Below are 17,111 nucleotides of genomic sequence, written 5' to 3'. Positions count from 1 at the left end.
GCAGATGCCAAAGTGTCTCGGGTCATGGAGCGCGCGAGCGACAGGCAGCGGGGCGCGGAGAAGGACGCACGTGGACCCGTCCACACCGCCCACTAGCTTCGCGCAGGCGCCGCCGCCACGCACTCACGCAGGGCACGTACGCCGTCTCCGCCCGTCTGCCCCTTGCTCGCTCACGGCCCGGGACCCTCCGGCCAGGCGCAGGCCGGCAGGAATGCTCGGCGTCTGGCCCTCGCAGCTCTCTACGGAAACGGCCCCACCCACCAGGCCCGCCCCCAGCCCCAATCCATGGTCTCCATTGGCTGGATGTTCTCGAAGGGGCGGGGGAAGGAGTTGCACACGAGGGAGGCAAAATAGAGGCGCTGAGTCAACTTGGTCTCGTGCACAGGGCGGGAAATCTGACCGCACATCCGGCTGGAGTCCTTGACCTCCAAGGAACCGTGGGCCGGAAACGGCCCTCCTGCTAGCATGGTTCTACTTCCTCCCAGGGCACCCCACTCCTCTTGTCCCCAGAATCCTAGCCACGCGCGACAAGAAGCCGAGACCTAGTCAAAGTCCCTTATTTATTAAGGGCTATCAAGCTGTACACGGTCCCCACCCTATTCCACTGTGAGTTCAGGCAGCCCAGTCCACCATTCAGCGGATCAGAGCTGAGGGGAGTGGGGTAGAGGGCAGGAGCTGACTCCCAGCATGCAATGAGGCAGCCCAAAGCCTAGGGCGCAGCCCTCCTGTCGCCCCCTATCCACTTCTAGGGGCAGCAGGATGCAGGCCAGAGCTCTCTTGCTGGGCTGTAACAACAGCTGAGGGTGCATTCCAGCCCTGACCGTCCTAAATACAGGTGTGGGGGGGTACAATAAGCAGCAATGTGGGCCTAAGAAGGCCCCAGCCTCCTGGGGGCCCATCCCAAAAGTTGGAGCCAGCAGCAAAGAACTTCAATCCTGCTCCTATGATTTAGAAACCTTCCCTCTTAGTGTCCAAAGGTAGTGTGAGGAGGGCTGGGAGCTAGGGCATCCAACCCAACACAGAGCAAAAGCTGAACAGAAGGGCAGCAAGCGAACAGAAGGGCAGCAAGCGGCACACACATGCCGGTGACGTGGGAGGCAGGAGAGGTGAGCTGGCTGCAGCACTGGGAGAGCACTGAGGTGAGGTAAGGGCCACAGCCGGAGCTGCTCATCTACACAGGGTTGGGGGCACTGGGGCTGAGGTCCCAGGCCCAGCCAGCCCACTCCAGTTGGCACAGGTTCCCCCTGCTTGGCAGCTTCTGTGGTGGGCAGCTCTCTGGAGAACTTGCAGGGGTGGGTGCAAAGGTGGCAGTACTGGGGCTGGGCTGGGGACCAGTTACTAGCACCACACTCTGAGCCAAGGGGGGACACGGGGATGAGACTAGAGTCTTGTGTGCCCCTAGTTCCTAGGCCCCAAATTCCTCTCCTGGAGCTGTGGCAAGCCCAGCGTTGGCACCTCCCTTGGCCAGGCACAGACACACAAACACCACACACGTGGAGCCAGGCAACACTCAGGGGAGCCCTCCCATGGCGGGAAGATGGGATGGCAGGGCAATGATGGCCTCCATCCTGGGGCATTGGGACCCTCCTCAGCCTTGTCTACACCTGTGGAGAGAAAGGCATTGGTAATGGTGATAGTCCTCAACTATCTGCTTACCCATACAGAAGCCTGAAGATAGGGGAAAAGGAGAGCTTGATTCTGGGGAGGTAAGTGAAGGAAAACTCCAGCCCTGGACTCTAGCAGTTGGGGAGAGAGGAGCATATTTGAGAGGGGCCAGTATCTTCCTGCACAGGGGAAGTTTCTGCCTCAGCCTGGCAGTTACTAGTTCTAACAGCTCTTCTTGGGCTCTAGAGTCCTTACCTTGTGCACCTGAGGGGGACGCTCATCCTCAGAATCCTCCTCGGGCACGGGCTCCGGATGCCTTGATGCTGACTGCCCGTCTTCAGCCCATCCTCCAAGGGGAAGCCGGGAGAAGTGGGAGGGAGCTCGGGGCACTGTGCCAGGATCTAGAGAGGCAAGCAGGCAGACTCTTAGAATAAACACAGACACACAGGAATGAGAGGGGTTCTGGGGCTGCTGGACGCAGTGGGGAGCTAGCCTCCTTGGGCCTGGTCCCTCTGACTTTTCCTCCCCTAGAAGAGCCGCCCTTCCCGGTAGACTGCCTCCTCCTATATTCCCACTGGATACCTGTGATGCCTCCGTAGCGCCTCTGGAAGCCCCCCTGCAGGGCAGTGGTCTCAGGTGCTCCAGGCCGGGATGTAGCACAGGGATAGCTAGCAGAGCGAGGGAGAGGCTGGGAGGCCCTGGTGCCCTCTCCCCCCTCTTCAGGGGCGCTCTCACCACTCTCGTCACTCTCCCGACGGTGCCACACATGTCTCTCGGGTTCGGCCTGGGCCTGCTGCTTATGGAGCTGGAGAAGCAGTGGGCTCATTAATAGGGAAAAGAAGGATCTCTTCCTAAACAGCTGCTGCCCCCACCATGGTGTTAGCCAGTTCCCACTCAGACCCTCTTACCTAGAGTCCCCGTCCAAGAGCACTTGTTACATTAATAATGTGTAGCATGTGTGTGACGCTTTGGGTTAGATTCTCAGTAGGTCCCTGGAAGAAGCCTGTGAGAAGCTGGCCTTCATAGGACCTAGTCATTTGACTTAAGAACAAATTGCTTGAGGGTCTAGGTGCCAGGTCTAAGTGCTACTTTTCTTGGTGATGGGGACACAGCAGTGAATAAAACAGAAAAAACTTACCTGTGGGGTTTTTATACTGGTAGTGGTGGTAAAGAGGGGAGATAGACAATAAAATCAGAAGCAGATATAGTATATTAAACCAAACCACCAAACACACTGCCATGGAGTCGGATCCGACTCATAGTGATCCCTCCTTGGGCTTCCAAGGTGGTATCACTACAGATGTAGATTGCCCAACCTTCCTTCTGAGGAGTTGATGGTAGGTTTGAATCGCCAGCCTTCTGGCTAGCAGTCAAATGCCTTAGGCACTATGCCACCAGAGCTCCCTATAGTACATCAGATGGTGCTAAATACTATAAAGAAAAACAGAGGGGGTAAGGGAGGTTTTTACTCAGGGTGGTCAAAAAAGGTCTCACTGAAAAAGTAACAGCAGAAACCTGAGTAGGAGAAGGAAGGAGTCATATGCTATCTCGGGGAAGGGAGGGAAAACCCAAAGTACATAAAATCTCTAGAAAAGAGTAAGCTCACCTAAAAATGATAGCTATCAAGAGGGTGTATGTGGGAAGGGAGATTACACAGCAGGTAAATGGCTGGGAAGAAATGTGAACCCAGGTGTTGCTACTTCAAATCTCAAACCCTCTAAACCCTCTGTTTTCAGCTGCCACTTGGGTTCTGCGGCCCCGCTCCTTCCCGCCTACTCACCTGGTGCATATACAGGGCGTGCAGGCTCATCTCAGTGGACGCATATTCTGACAGCACCAGGCTCTGCAGCTGTCCTTCCCACACACTGCTCCCGGAGCTGGCTGTCCTGGCATCTACCCTGTCCCTCCCAGCAGACAGACAGCAAGTCATCAGTGTTTCTGAGACCCATGTAAGTCACTGGGGGCTTCTGCCATGGCCTCCCATATTGGCCCACCTTTACTCACCCAGAGCCTGTCATGGTGCTAGAAGCCCGGCCCGTGGGAGCCTGACCAGGCTGCAGAGGGGAGAAGGAGCGCAGGGCAGAGGCAACTTCAGCCCTATGCCGGGAGGCCTGCAAGTCCCTGGACAGTGGCAGGCCCCGGCAGGATGAACCAGCCACCACATTTGCAATGAGGCTCAGTGGCTATGAAAGAAAGGGACAGATAGACTTCTCAAGGCAGGAGTGAGGCCTCTGGCTCCCCTGCTATTCTATACCTTAGAACACAATAACAGACAGAAAGCAACTGACAAGGTAGGCCTTCCCACCCCAAGCCCTCCCATCCCAGCACCTAGTAGCCCTTTGCCCATCATCTCCCAGTCCCCAGGAACACACCTCAGATTCAGACTGCAAGGACTGGATGGATGTAAAAAGGGCGTTTTCAGGGAGCAGACCCCCTTGGGCAAGGCTAGCAGCTGCTCCGTCCCGCTGAACCTGTTCCTTGAGGAAGCCCAGGAAGGCTGTGCTCTCACGCGGTGGCTGCCAGCCAGGATTAGTGATGGCAAAGTGCATGAGTGACAGCTCTGTCTTCCCGTCCTCAGCTTGCTGGTACACTGAGGCCTCTGTCTGCCCCCCAGACAGCCACTGCACAGGGAAGGGACAGAGAGTAGCACTGCGGCCTGTTCTTTCAGAGGGACCCTTGCCATACTGTTCCTGCTTGGGGGCAGGGGCAGGGTGGAAAGGCTTGCCTCTGGAGGACAGAGACTGCAGTGGCTGGTTGTATCTTGTCTCGGGGGCCTGGTGCAGGAGGGGCCACATCCAGGGCCAGTTGGGTGGGCTGAACAACTGCTCAGGGGTGCTTGGCCAAGGGTGCAAGGTGAGGGCTCAAATCCAGCCCAGGCTCCTGTTTACCCAGTGGTGTATGCTCTGGTACAAGGCTGCCCAGAGGCAGGGCTGCCTTTTTGTGATTTGCTGGCTAAATGGGGGTGCTTTTTTGCAGTATGCCCAAAGACACTGTACCAGTCAACACCGTCTCTGGCCACCTGGGCCCCTCCTCTCCCAGTACCTGGGGATGCCCATGCTGGCGAACATCCATCTGAGCAAAGGAGCAGGTATCTCCAACGCCAACAACCTCCACAGTGAAATTGCGGAAGAAGTCTATAATCTCCAGAGCCCGTGGGCGGAGACAGAAGATGAGGATGAGCGGAGTGACAATAGGGCTCAGCAACTCTTCCAAGATGAACACCTGAAAGGGAGGGGACTGAGGTCACAAAAGAGCAGACAAGGAGCCCAGCCCTCCTCACCGAGTCATCAGCCAGTCTCTAGCAGGCCCTAACTCCATCTCCACTCACTGCCTTGTACTGGAAGAGCTGGGCAAACTCGTCCCGGGTCTGCGAGCGGTGGGCATTACCCTGCCAGTGGTCAGGCATGTAGTGGATATGAGCGAGGATCACGCGGAGCAGCTGCTCAGGGCAGAATACCATGTGCTGGTCTGGGATGAAGGACCTAGGGGGAAAGGCTTATAGTGAGATGGGAGCCTTACCTGGGAGCACTAGTCTGCTTGCTCCCACCTGTTGCTCGGGCCCACCTGCACACGGTCACAGTGACCCCCAGGAGTGTGACAGTAGTGAGGACGTGCTCCACAGCCAGCACATCTTCATCGTAGATGGTGAGGGCGATGAGCACGGCCAGGATGGAGCCAGCGAAGAAGGCGCCATTCTTGGCTAGCAGTGTCAGCAGAGGTGACAAGAAGCAATTCATGTACTTGGAGGCCGGTTTATAGCCACGGTTGAGGCGGGACTGCAGCTCATGCTCCAGCTCATTGAAGTGGCGGAGGTAGCAGCGGCCATAGAGTGACCAGCAGCGGGCACCCAGGGCCCCAGGCTCCCGCTTCAGCACCTCAGCGTAGCTGAAGAAGGCATAGAGGATCTGCCAGATGAGGATGAGGGGGCACAGAAGGAAGTTGGCAATGCCAATCCACAGGATGCGGTTGCTGAGGCGCTGGGCCAGCTCTAGCCGTTGCCCCCCACGTTTGTACTCAGCCTTGAGGCTCCATTCATTGAGAAACAGAGAGCCAGGTCCCCAGAAGAGGATCAGCTCAAAGTTGTACTTGAGGCCACGGGTGAAGAAGACGGCTTCCCCAAGGCCAGGCAGGCGGAAGCGCAGAGGGAGGAGAGATTTGTTAACCAGCGCCACCATGTAGTTCTGGAAGCGGAGGATGCGGTGGTAGATGTCCAGCTCTGTCAGCTCGCGCTTGTGGATGCAGATCTGGTGTTCCTTCTGGGTCTGCACAATCCGGGCCTGCACTTCCTGCCACGTGCAGTACGGGAGGGCAGACTGTGCAATGGATGGGAGGAGGCAAGGTATGGAGGTGAGGTTGCTGCTCAGCCCCTTGCCCTGTGTTAGGTGGGAGGCTCAGGGGTCATGTGCTTAGCTGAGTGGAGTCAAAGCCAGTGCACCCATATCTGTCAATGGGATGAGGATCCTGATGCCCAGGAGTGCATCCCACCCCTCCCAACTGCAGAAGACATCATAGGCTATTTTGAATAACTGCCCAACTCCCCGGTCTTACCATGGGGATACGCAGAGCATGCAAGTAGAAGGAGTGGATTTCCCAGTAGCAGCAAATGTTATAGATGAACTTGATAAGCCGGTGAATCCAGAAGACACCAGCAATCACCAGGATGGTGATAAGGGAGCCATTTTCCTGAATCCTGGTGGAAGGAAAGAAAAAGTAGAGGGTGGTCCTTAAAGTATCTTCCAGACATGCTGCTATCCCAAAGGATTCTGCTAGGCTGACCCTTAGTCTGTTCTCGGGTTTGAGGAGGTGCCTCATACTCCATTTCTTCCATTCCCTACCTGCTAGAGCACTACACAATCTGATGCTCTTTGACCCACGTTCCTTACCTGGCACTACAGACTTGGGCAGGCAGAAAGGCGTCTGGCAGAGTGACCTTGACAGGCTCCGTAGGGTGAAGACTATGGTTCACCATCTTGTTGGCAAATAGGATGTCGTAGTCCACACAGCTAACCAGGAAAGTGGTAAAGGCAACCACAAAGAGGAACTGCCTGGGGAGTAGGGGAGAGAAAGCATAGTCCAAAAGTCAAGGAAGCACCAGTGACTAAACTAGGAAAAGAGAAGGGTCTGGAAGCAGCAGAACCAGGTTAGAGACCAGCCTCTGGGGAGATGGGAAGGGCTGGAGAACTCACAAGGGGCCTTTCCTACTACTCAGCCCCGGTGGACCTTCTCAGGCACAAACCATTCCCCTCTGCCCCCTTCTTTCTCTCAACCTCAGTCCCTACACAATCAGCCTACTTTCTTCACCTCACGGTAATCTCTGCCACCACCCACTGGACTCTTTTAAAGGTCTTCTGATTGTGGTGTCTGGCATCCCTACTCTCTGATTTCCTTTTGAGATGGTAGTTAGAAGTCTTCTGGGGATTGGCACTTTCTAGTTAAGGGAGGGCTTCCCAACCCCACCCCTTTGCCAATGAATGCCACATGGCTCCTCGTCCCAGAAGGCTCTCTGTCTAGCAGCAGGCCTAAGATGCAGCTGAGCCAGAACAATAATTTTTCTCAAGTAAGTGGCTGGCATCTCTCAGTCCTTCTGACTGGACTGTGCTCATCCCACCAGAGATCTGATGAACTGATCAAAGTGTGCGTTCTCTTTATAGGAAAGGTAAGACTTGGAATGCTTTCCTTGTAGGGGAGATAAGCAAAGTAAGGCCTTAAGTTTTGGTGCACATCCAGTCCCTGAACTGTAAAGGTCTGCAGAGTTTTGAGCCTGGGACTGAGTTTCATTGGCAGCCAGGGCCAGGGAGGAGTGCCAGGAAAGGAAAGATTGAGATATATTCCTTTACTACCCAATCCATGCCTTATACTTACATGAGCTCAAAGATCTCCCCAATGAGCATACAAGTGAAGCCATTCTTCTGGTGTAGATTATAAACGTGTAATTGTTAAGGAAAGGAAGTCAGCAGAGGCAGCAGTCAAGAACACAGACTTTGGTGTCACACACCTGAGCTTAAGTCCTGGCTCTCTGACTTTCCAGCTGTGTGACTCTGGCCAAGTTACTAAAACCTTTGAGCTTTTTTCCACAGTGGTATATTAGGAAAAACAAGATCTGTCATGTAGAATTATTAGTTCTGAAGTAATACATATAAAATATTTAACATAGAGCTGACACAGAATGACTCAAAAGACATGAATTATTATGATTAACAACCCATCAAGAAGGAAGATCACCTTTAGAGAGACTACTTAAAAATTACCACTACAAAGTGTAAGGCACATTAATATTGGAAAAAAAAACAAAAACAAACCACTGCCATTGAGTCGATTCTGACTCCTAGTGACCCTCTATAACAGAGCAGATCTTCCCCATAGGGTTTCCAAGGCTGTAAATCTTTACAGAAGCAGCTGCCTCATCTACCTCCTGCAGAGCAGCTGGTGAGTTCAAACCACCAACCTTTTGGTTAGCAGCCAATGCTTTTAACCACTGTGCCACCAGAGCACTTTAGCTCTCAGTATACGTCGGTTATCATTATTTCCCCAGCCTCTAAAGATCCCAAAGTCCCAACACAGAGTCACAAAGGATATTCGAGAGAAGAAGAGGTCAAGGTTTTCAATGTGGTGCCAAGGTGCTATGGGCAAAGGGGCAGGGGTGTCAGAGCCCTGAAGGAATGTGAGCTCCTTGCTCCTTTAATGTCCACCATTCCCCCCCCCGCCCCCAGTTCCCATATCCCAGCTATTGCTGTTATGCCCAAGAACTCACACTTGCTCCCCTCAGGGACGTGCACCAACAGGTCCTCCTCTCCTGGGGGTGAATCGCTGTAGGAGGCCTCTAGGCGTTGGTATTCAGTGTCAAACTGCGCCATCACCACCGCCCCCTGTCTACCTTATCCACCTGCCAGTGATGAAGAAGAGACCCTCATTCAGGCCTAGAGGCTTCCCTGTCTACTAGGCCAGAAGGAATGAAATGGAATTCTTGGGCTTGGTCTCTACTACCAACCAGCTTCTTTGGCCCAAAGACAGAAGAGGAGGAGTAACCCAAGGAAGGCATCAAGCTCAGGGCTTGGGAGGCCTTAACTCTGATCAGTCATTCCCAGAGCCACTACTGAGTGTCTGCTGCTGGCTTGCTGGCCTGAAGGCAGATTCTGCCCCTTTGAGAGGCTGTTTCACCTTCTATTCAAGGGAAGGAAGGGTCCCTACCCCTCCCCTCCCGGAGAAACCCTGGTCTCCCAAGAGACTAGCAGTTTGGAAGTGCTTAGTAAACAAAGGTTTGAAATAAGTACATGGCCCTACCAGCTCCATGGACAGTGTCTGCTCCACTCCAGCCCTGGATGCCCTGGCTCTGCAGCTGCTGGAGGAGAAGGTGTCAAGCCCCAGAGAGTGGGGAGTGGGAACAGAAAGGGACCCATCTGGGGAGATGGGAAGGGCTCCCACCCACTCCCGCCCCCCCATTAAGAGGATGTCAAGCATGGGGCAGGAAGGCTGCAGTGGGGAAGAGGTACTGTTCCAGCCTAGGACTATGAACACTTCCGGCTGTATGAAACACTCAATTTCAGGGTCCCAAGAGATGACTGATTGACCTTGGAGAGGTTGGGTCAGTCAGCTTCAGAAATTGAGCAAGCTTCTTAGGATGCACAAAAACCCTATAAGTCTTTTCTGAAGAGGATTTCTGGACAACCCCTTTCCCTGTTTCCCTAGTACCAAAGACTTGGCAGGCAGGCATGGCTCTTGGGTAGGAAATCCTCACTGGGTCAGTGTAGACCCCAGATCCTATATGAATTTGAGAGTTCCCTGGAGCACGGGATCTCAGTGGCACTCACCCAGTTAGTGCAGACCCTGGGGACCATGGGTCTTGGCTCAGCCTAGCCCCAGTGGGATTCTCCAGGTGACAGCCCTGAGTCCACAGAAGCTGATCAAGCCTCAGGGAGATCACCACTCACCGGGTCTATATGGACCCCGGGCCCATGGAGCCTCGGCTGGGCTTGGGCTCAGGGGCTCCTGCGGATGTTGGAGGAATCCAGCTGGGCCTACAGCCGATACACTGGGTGGGCAGCAGTGCCTTCCCACATCCAGCTGCCGACTCGAGCTCCAGGGTCGCCTGGCCTCGGACCAAGGAGGGCTCAGTTCCCAACAGCGGACAACCCTCCGCGCGGCCCCGCCGCCAGAGCGCGCCCCCGACCGCGCGCCCCCGCTATCAAAACATTCTGACTTCGCGGCCCCGCCCCGCCTGGTTCCCCTTCCCCCGTTACCCGCCGCGAGCGCTCTTAGGGCTCCGTGGGCACTCCTGGCCCGGCCCCTGTCCAGGTCCTGGGATTCCAGTCACCGGTCCAGCGTTTCACCTCAGAAACGGTGACCCGGGTGATTTCAGGGCCTTGCTCGGCTCGGCTCAGCCAGACCCTGAGCGCTAGGCCCGGCGCCTGTCAGTCACCATCACCCGCAGCCAGCCTGGCCAATGACCCTAGGGGGTGGAGACAAGACGGCCAATTCTCGGCTCTGAGGGCGGGACTAAAGGTTAGAGGCGGGTCTTGCACAGTCAAACAGCCAATACTGTGCTCTACGTGAGGCAGGGCCGAGGTGAGTGCGACGTTGTTTGTCCCCTTTGCTGCTCCGTAGCGAAGGAACTGTTGTGTTACAGAAATCCAGATTTCGGACTGCTGTAGAGGTGCGTGTTGTTCGGCTCTCCGGGATATTTGATACAGCTTGTACCGGCGTCCGCGAGTCTATGCAGTTCGGTAGATGCCAGAGCTCGTCATTCGGGGAAGGAGCAGTCGGTTAGGGAACGTCAGTGATTTTTAACTGTTGGACTAGATTTGGTGCTCCCCTATATCACTCTGTTATGCTAGAACGCTGAGGTTTGAAAAGGCGACCTGGGTCACGTACTTACCCTGGATCTGACTCCTGAGTCCGGGGTGACATTTGAGGTGTTTCGCAACGTAGAGGAGACTAAGTCTTACAGTGGGGAGATGCGGCAGTAGGATCTCTTCCAAGGAGTTCTGTTCCTTTTGCTTTTCTGCTCCAGGAGCTGTTTCTAAATAATTTCTGCTCAGCCATGTCGCCCGCTCCAACTTCAGCCCCAACTCCTGCGTCGGTCTCTCTGTTTGACCTCAACGCGGATGCTCTGGTCTTTCGGGGCCTGAGCTTGGTGAGCCACGCGCCCGAGGAGGCTCTGGCCCAGGCCCCGCATACTTCTGTCCAGGTATCTGGGAAGGTTCGTGGTGGACCCATGAGGAAACTAATGAGACTATTTGGAGTATCCTGCTTCTCCAGGGAAATTGTCCTTACTGACAAGTAAGGAGCCCACGTTGACTTCTCTTTCTGCTGGATAAAATTGATCTCTTCAGTTAATCTCAGGGTAGTTTCCAGCACAGGCCCTGAATCGTGTCTAAACGTCTGTTGTCTTTCCTTATGCCTCCTTACGTTCACACTGATACCTTAAAAAACTTACTTGGTTTTCGTTAGTTTCTTGTACTCTTTAAATGAACTACACAATGTAATTGGAAATGCAAGTTAAACTGGCATTTAGGAAGTGGTGTTTGCAGTTAAGAAGAATTTCACCCATACCAGGTTACTGTCTGCAGGATTGCTTTAAACTATCCCTTTGCCTCATTTAAATTCAATGATTTATATTCCTTCTACGTACTTTTAAGAAACATATCATACAAGGTAATTGTTATTTTTATTTCATGGCTACTAGATTGTAAATTCCTTGAAAATAAGGACATGCCATCTCCTTCTTTTGTATTCTCCTCTGCTTTGTACTGTGAATTTGGACTCCTTTTCTGCCTCTAATTATGCTCACCATATATAGGTTCAGGTGAGAGAGCAAGCCCAGAAAGAAAACTACTTACTTCAGGATCCTCCAGGTATTTCACAGAAGTTATACTGTTCAACCTGTGACCAGACCTTCCAGAACCATGAGGAACAGGTAAAAGACTAGAGTGCAGGGCTACATGTTACAAGTATAGGTAATAATGGTAGGTGGGGAAAGGTTGACATTTGTCTTAAATTAACAAGTCCATAGGAGCTCTGGTAGCATAGTGGCTAAAGCACTTGACTGCTAACCAGAAGGGTGGAGGTTCAAACCCACCAGCCACTCCTCGGAAGGAAGGGTGGGCAATCCTACTTCCGTAGTGATACTGCCTCAGAAACCCAAGGAGGGGTCGCTATGAGTCGGGGTCGACTCGATGGCACAGAACAACAACAACATACTTGGACTAGGAAAGTCAGTGTTACTCATACTTTCTGGAGTTCCATTTCTGGTCTCGGCTACCAAATATCCACCTTCTGCCTCCCTCTTTGTTTCCTTTTAGAGAGAACATTATAAGCTTGACTGGCACCGGTTTAACTTAAAGCAGCGTCTTAAGGACAATCCTCTCCTGTCTGCCCTGGACTTTGAAAAGCAGAGCTCCGCAGGTGATGGCTGGTGGTAAATTTGAATGGGAGTAGGACACAGTAGAGGAAGACAGGGAAAGAGCTTGGGGAACGATCAGAGATGGGGTACCAAACGTGTATCATGTCCATAGGCGATCTTTCCAGTATCTCGGGATCAGAAGACTCAGATTCAGCCAGCGAGGAGGACTTGCAGATATTTGATGAGGAGAGGGCTGAATTTGAGAAGCCTAATCGACCACGAGGCTTCCACCCTCATCGAGTTCTTTTCCAAAATGCGCAGGGCCAGTTCCTCTCTGCCTACCGTTGTATCCTAGGCCCTCGCCAGGCAAGTGACAGTATGGGTTGTATGGTGAATCCCAGCCTTTTGTGTGATCTGCCCAGATTTCCCTTTAGCCCAGTCTCTCACTTCTTCTCCTCCTTCCTGTCTAGGTGTAGGTATCACACTTGACAGCATAGTCCTGGGTTAAACTGACCTGAATCTGGGAAGGATTAAATTGTGGAATTAAGTGTGGGAACAGACTAATCCAGGTTTCAATTGTGGTCCGTCCTATACTTGATCTTGGCTACCACTACAAAGCCTTAAATTTCCTTATATATAAAAGGGAGACAGTCCTTAGGGTGGTTGTATTAAATGAGATGTCACTGGCACTTGGGAGTCTCTTCAGTATTGCTTTCTTGCTATTAATCAGGGCTTTGAATTGTTTCGGTCATGGCTGACAAAATGAAATCAGAACAGACTTGAATTTTAAAAAATTGAGTGAAGCAGAACCATAACCAGAATGGGAAAAATTACAATCGAATAATCTGGAATGGGAGACTCAGAAGAGGCTTAGCGGCTTAGCAAGCTCTTTCATGATCCTGATCTGGGAGACTGGACTCTTGCCAGGACTGTGGAGAGTGACACACATTCAAAGTGTATAGACAGCCACCATCTTTGAGAAGGGCATTGTTGTTTCTGTGTCGTAAAGAGATTTGGTTGCTATGCAACACGCACATTGCCCTTGCTTTGTAAGAGAGAGATTTAAGTTTCTAGCAGGGCATGGAGGAGCTCTGGTGGCATAGTGCCTAAGGCATCTGACCATTAACCAGAAGGCTGGCGGTTCAAACCCACCGGCCACTTCTCGGAAGATTGGGCATCTACTTGTGTAGTGATTCTGCCTTGGAAACCCAATGAGGGGTTGCTATGAGTCGAAATCGACACAACAGCAGGCCGTGGACCCGTAATCTTTCCCATTTCAATTATCATCATCGTTCACCCACATTTTACAGATTCAGGTCTGTTCCAGTTTTGCTTTGTTGGTCATGACTGAACCAGGAAGAAAAGGTTCAAAGCCCTGCTTTCAGTGAATGCAACAGGTAGAATATTTGTGCTTCTCTGTCATCCAGGTGCCCCCAGAAGATACAGAACTCCTGCTACACAGCCTGCAAAGTGGAGGTCCCAGATACTGCGTGGTGCTCATGGCTGCAGCTGGGCACTTTGCTGGTGCCATTTTCCAAGGGTGAGAGGGTGCTGCATGGGGTGGGAATGGAATGGATCCTGTTAGCCTGGGAGCACCAGCTGGTCTACAATACTGAATCTGTGCTGTCTACAGAAGAGAAGTGGTGGTACACAAAACCTTTCATCGCTACACTGTGCGGGCCAAACGGGGCACAGCCCAGGGGCTTCGGGATGCCCGAGGTGGGGTTTCTCGCTCTGCTGGTGCCAACCTAAGGCGCTATAATGAAGCCACACTACATAAGGTGAGTTAAACCTCCCACATCTGGTGGTCCTTTGATCCGTAATTTTTTTTCTCTCTCAATTTAAGTCATTAAATGTTATAGTAGAAAGGTTTTTTACTCCAGCATCCTTCCAGTCTTCATCATTTCTGGGTAAACAAAGGTAGGAAAGGGATTCCCAGGACCCTTAGTACTCTCTTTCTCCCCCACCTCCATGATCTGTGGGTTCTTTTTGGGTCGATATTTTAAAATAGCAAGTAGAGATGTGCTGGGCTGTTATTCTCTCCTCTAGGAAGTTCGTGACCTGCTGGCGGGGCCAGGCTGGGCTGAGGCACTGAGGGAGGCTGGGACCATTCTGCTGCGTGCCCCCCGTTCTGGCCGATCCTTGTTCTTTGGAGGCCATGGGGCACCCCTGCAACAGGGGGATCCCCGACTTTGGGACATCCCTATTGCCACCCGCAGACCTACCTTCCGAGAACTACAGAGTGTGCTTCATAAGCTGACCACTGTGCATGTCCACGGTGAGCCTTTGATCCGACGCCCAGACTCCCTAGACGTTCTTTATTCTGCAGCCCAAGCCTCAAGTTGTCATGTGCACATCCAAAGGTTTTCTAGCCCTTCAACTACAGCCTAACCACATCTTCATTGAGAAACATGGCCTGGCTTCTCAGCTACACTTTTGTTTTATGGTAGGAGACCTCCAGGAGACAGTCAGATTGGACTCAGCTCAAACACACTGGAAAACAATGAAAGAGGAGAGGAAGAAGGCTATTGAAGAAAAAAGAAGAAAGGTCCCCAGTGATGAAAATGAAGCACTTGGGCAAAATGCAGTATCTCCCAAACAGGGTTTGAGCGCCAGATCCTTCTATGTGTGGCTGTCTTGGAAACATGATGGCAGATTTGCTACCTTGATAACTACCCATTTCCCTATTTACAAATGGGCTCTTCTACCCCAACACACACATTTACACACACCAGTGTCTACTTACAAAATAGGATATATCATAGCAGTTACTGAGACGTATTTAGTGACTGTCTTTCTGAATCTGCTCTCTTTTGTTTGTTGTTCTGTCTCTAGTACTTAGAACAATCTTGACACAGAAAAGATGTCTTAATATTCATGTTGCATGAATCTACATTGCAGCATTTGTCTGTCTTACTGGACCCTGTGAGTTTGGCCTAAGAGCTGCTTCCCTGGCTGCAGACCCTTGGCTCCATGGCTGTAACTGCTCTAGGCTTTCCTCTATTGCACACCATCCTAGAGTCAGCATTTAGGGACTTTTGTGCCTGTATATCTATTTGACCTGTCCTCATCTGGGCTGAGAGCCTCATTTCTGTATTCAACATAAGGAAGTTGACTCTTATGTGCTACTTTATCTTGGGTGACAAAAACCATTTCATCTCAGAATGATCTAGATTTTCTTTATGTACATACTTATGCATCTGTGGCAGCCTACCTCCTTCTACCCTCTGCTTAGCCTTTAGATGGGTCTAACATGCCGTATTTCTCCCTAGGTTCAGGGTCAGAGGGAGAGGACAGCTTCCAGGGGGAGTTGGAATTGGTAGAGATGACAATGGGGACCCTGGATCTTCGTGAGTTTGAGGTATTACCCAAGCAGAGCAGGAAGAAAAGGAACAAGAAGGAGAGAAGCCGGTACCTGGAGGCTGGAACACATGGGACGCTCCCCCAGCAACCTCAAGAAGATGAGGCCCTCCCAGAGTCAGCTCAGGCAGACATAGCCCCCTTGGGGCCTTCACTGGATGAGGTCAAGTCCTGTGGTCAGCCAGAGCTTTGGGGTGTGCTTCTAGCTGCTTGCCGAGCCGGAGACGTTGGGACGCTGAAACTCCAGCTAGCTGCCAGCCCCATAGACCCTGGAGTTACATCTCTGCTCAGTGCCCCCTTGGGCTCCAGTGGCTTTACACTCCTGCATGCAGCAGCCGCAGCTGGGAGAGGTTCAGTGGTTCGCCTGCTGCTGGAGGCAGGTGCTGACCCCACTGTGCAGTAAGTGAGGGCCCCATCTCGAGCCATTTGGGGTCTAGAAGGTGGTCTGGAGGCTATAGTTGGCCCTGGCTACTTGATAGTATTCTCTTGGTCTGGGTGGGTGATGCTGGGAAAGGCAGGAGGCAAGTTGAACCCATACTCGGGGGTTTCACACCTAGGGACTTCCAGGCCCGGCCACCGTACACAGTTGCAGCTGACAAATCAACACGTAATGAGTTCCGAAGATTCATGGAGAAGAATCCAGAGGCCTATGATTACAACAAGGCTCAGGTCAGTTGGAAAAGGAAGGAGCAGCAGAGTGGGAAGGCATCACAGATCTCGGCTAGATCTTTTCTATTTCTTGCAGTTTCACCAAGGCTAGCTTACACAGGTCTTACCTAATGCCTTCCCTGAAATCCTCTAGGTGCCAGGGCCACTGACACCAGAGATGGAAGCACGGCAGGCCAGACGGAAAAGGGAACAGAAGGCAGCCCGGCGGCTACAGGAGGAAAAGCAGCGGAAGCAACAGGAGCAGGAGAAGCGGGAACAAGCAGAGCAGCAGAGATTTGCTGCCCTCAGCGACCGAGAGAAGGTGAGGCTGGAGGTTCTCTTCCACAGCGAGACTTCCTTAGAGGGGTAATCCCTCTGCAGCGTGCAGCTGCCCCTTCTTGGATACTCTATCCACAACTGGGGACTTGTCCTTATACTTCTCTTCTCAGAGAGCTCTCGCTGCAGAGTGCCGACTAGCTGCCCAGTTAGGAGCCGCCACCTCTCAGATCCCTGACCCAGTGATCATCAATGCCCGGTATGGGGGGATAGGTGTGAGTGGATAGAATATAACGCTCTAGGGACTATTTTGGACAAGTGGGATAAATATCTATGCAGTATTCAGAAGGGTTGTTGAGGGGATTTGGGATGTTTTGGGAACCTCTGGAGTGAAAACAAATGGCAGGAAGAAGGACAAGAGGGCTTGGATTTGAAAGTTTGGGGGTACCTGTCCAGCCATTTTTCTTCCTCTTCTTCAGACGCTGCTGGAGTTGTGGGGCATCCCTCCAAGGCCTCACTCCCTTTCACTACCTTGACTTCTTTTTCTGCTCCACACGCTGCCTCCAGCATCATCGTTCTCAGGCTAGGAGGCCCTCTTCCTGATCTCTTACAGCATGTTCACATCAGCTCTAGGTTTTCTTCTTCCCATGATGCCAGAAAGGATTTGGAAGATGAGTGTGAGGGGCACTCGGGAACCAGGACAAAGACGGGGCCACAGAGGTGTGTGGGGCTGGTACTGTCTCTGGAACTTTAATCACAATAAAGTTTGGCTTCCTTGCACTTGTACTTCCATTCAGACCTTCTGGCCTTTGGTTCCTTATAGTCACCAAGGCCAGCGCCAAGGGATCCTGACCACTCCCTGTTCCAGGTCCCAGGGTTGCCT

General features: G+C 52.4%; 2 protein-coding genes across 2 annotated transcripts; one reads left to right on the top strand and one right to left on the bottom strand.

Moving 5' to 3' along the window:
* Positions 1-1,598: 1,598 nt before the first annotated feature.
* On the bottom strand, positions 1,599-8,459 carry ATG9A (autophagy related 9A). The gene is made up of 14 exons (XM_007959160.2): positions 8,357-8,459; positions 8,182-8,225; positions 7,468-7,532; positions 6,489-6,650; positions 6,154-6,295; positions 5,170-5,918; positions 4,934-5,087; positions 4,648-4,827; positions 3,978-4,226; positions 3,610-3,788; positions 3,386-3,503; positions 2,188-2,410; positions 1,861-2,006; positions 1,599-1,604 (listed from the first exon to the last, which is right to left on the bottom strand). The coding sequence occupies exons 1-14, from the start codon at positions 8,457-8,459 to the stop codon at positions 1,599-1,601; spliced, it is 2,520 nt and encodes an 839-aa protein (XP_007957351.1).
* A 2,183-nt stretch (positions 8,460-10,642) lies between these two features.
* Positions 10,643-16,831, top strand: ANKZF1 (ankyrin repeat and zinc finger peptidyl tRNA hydrolase 1). Its single transcript, XM_042780271.1, is given in 15 exon segments — positions 10,643-10,780; positions 10,783-10,789; positions 11,402-11,436; positions 11,438-11,518; positions 11,904-12,006; positions 12,117-12,310; positions 13,372-13,484; positions 13,578-13,725; positions 13,994-14,222; positions 14,395-14,547; positions 15,217-15,703; positions 15,862-15,973; positions 16,107-16,274; positions 16,402-16,487; positions 16,708-16,831. Coding segments are annotated over 15 exon segments (2,178 nt in total).
* The last annotated feature ends 280 nt before the right edge of the window (positions 16,832-17,111 follow it).

Source organism: Orycteropus afer, unplaced genomic scaffold (genome assembly GCF_000298275.1).
Source record: "Orycteropus afer afer isolate SDZICR_OR568_19922 unplaced genomic scaffold, OryAfe1.0 scaffold00002, whole genome shotgun sequence".
NCBI lineage: Eukaryota > Metazoa > Chordata > Mammalia > Tubulidentata > Orycteropodidae > Orycteropus > Orycteropus afer.
This window is presented reverse-complemented; position numbering and strand designations above follow the sequence as displayed.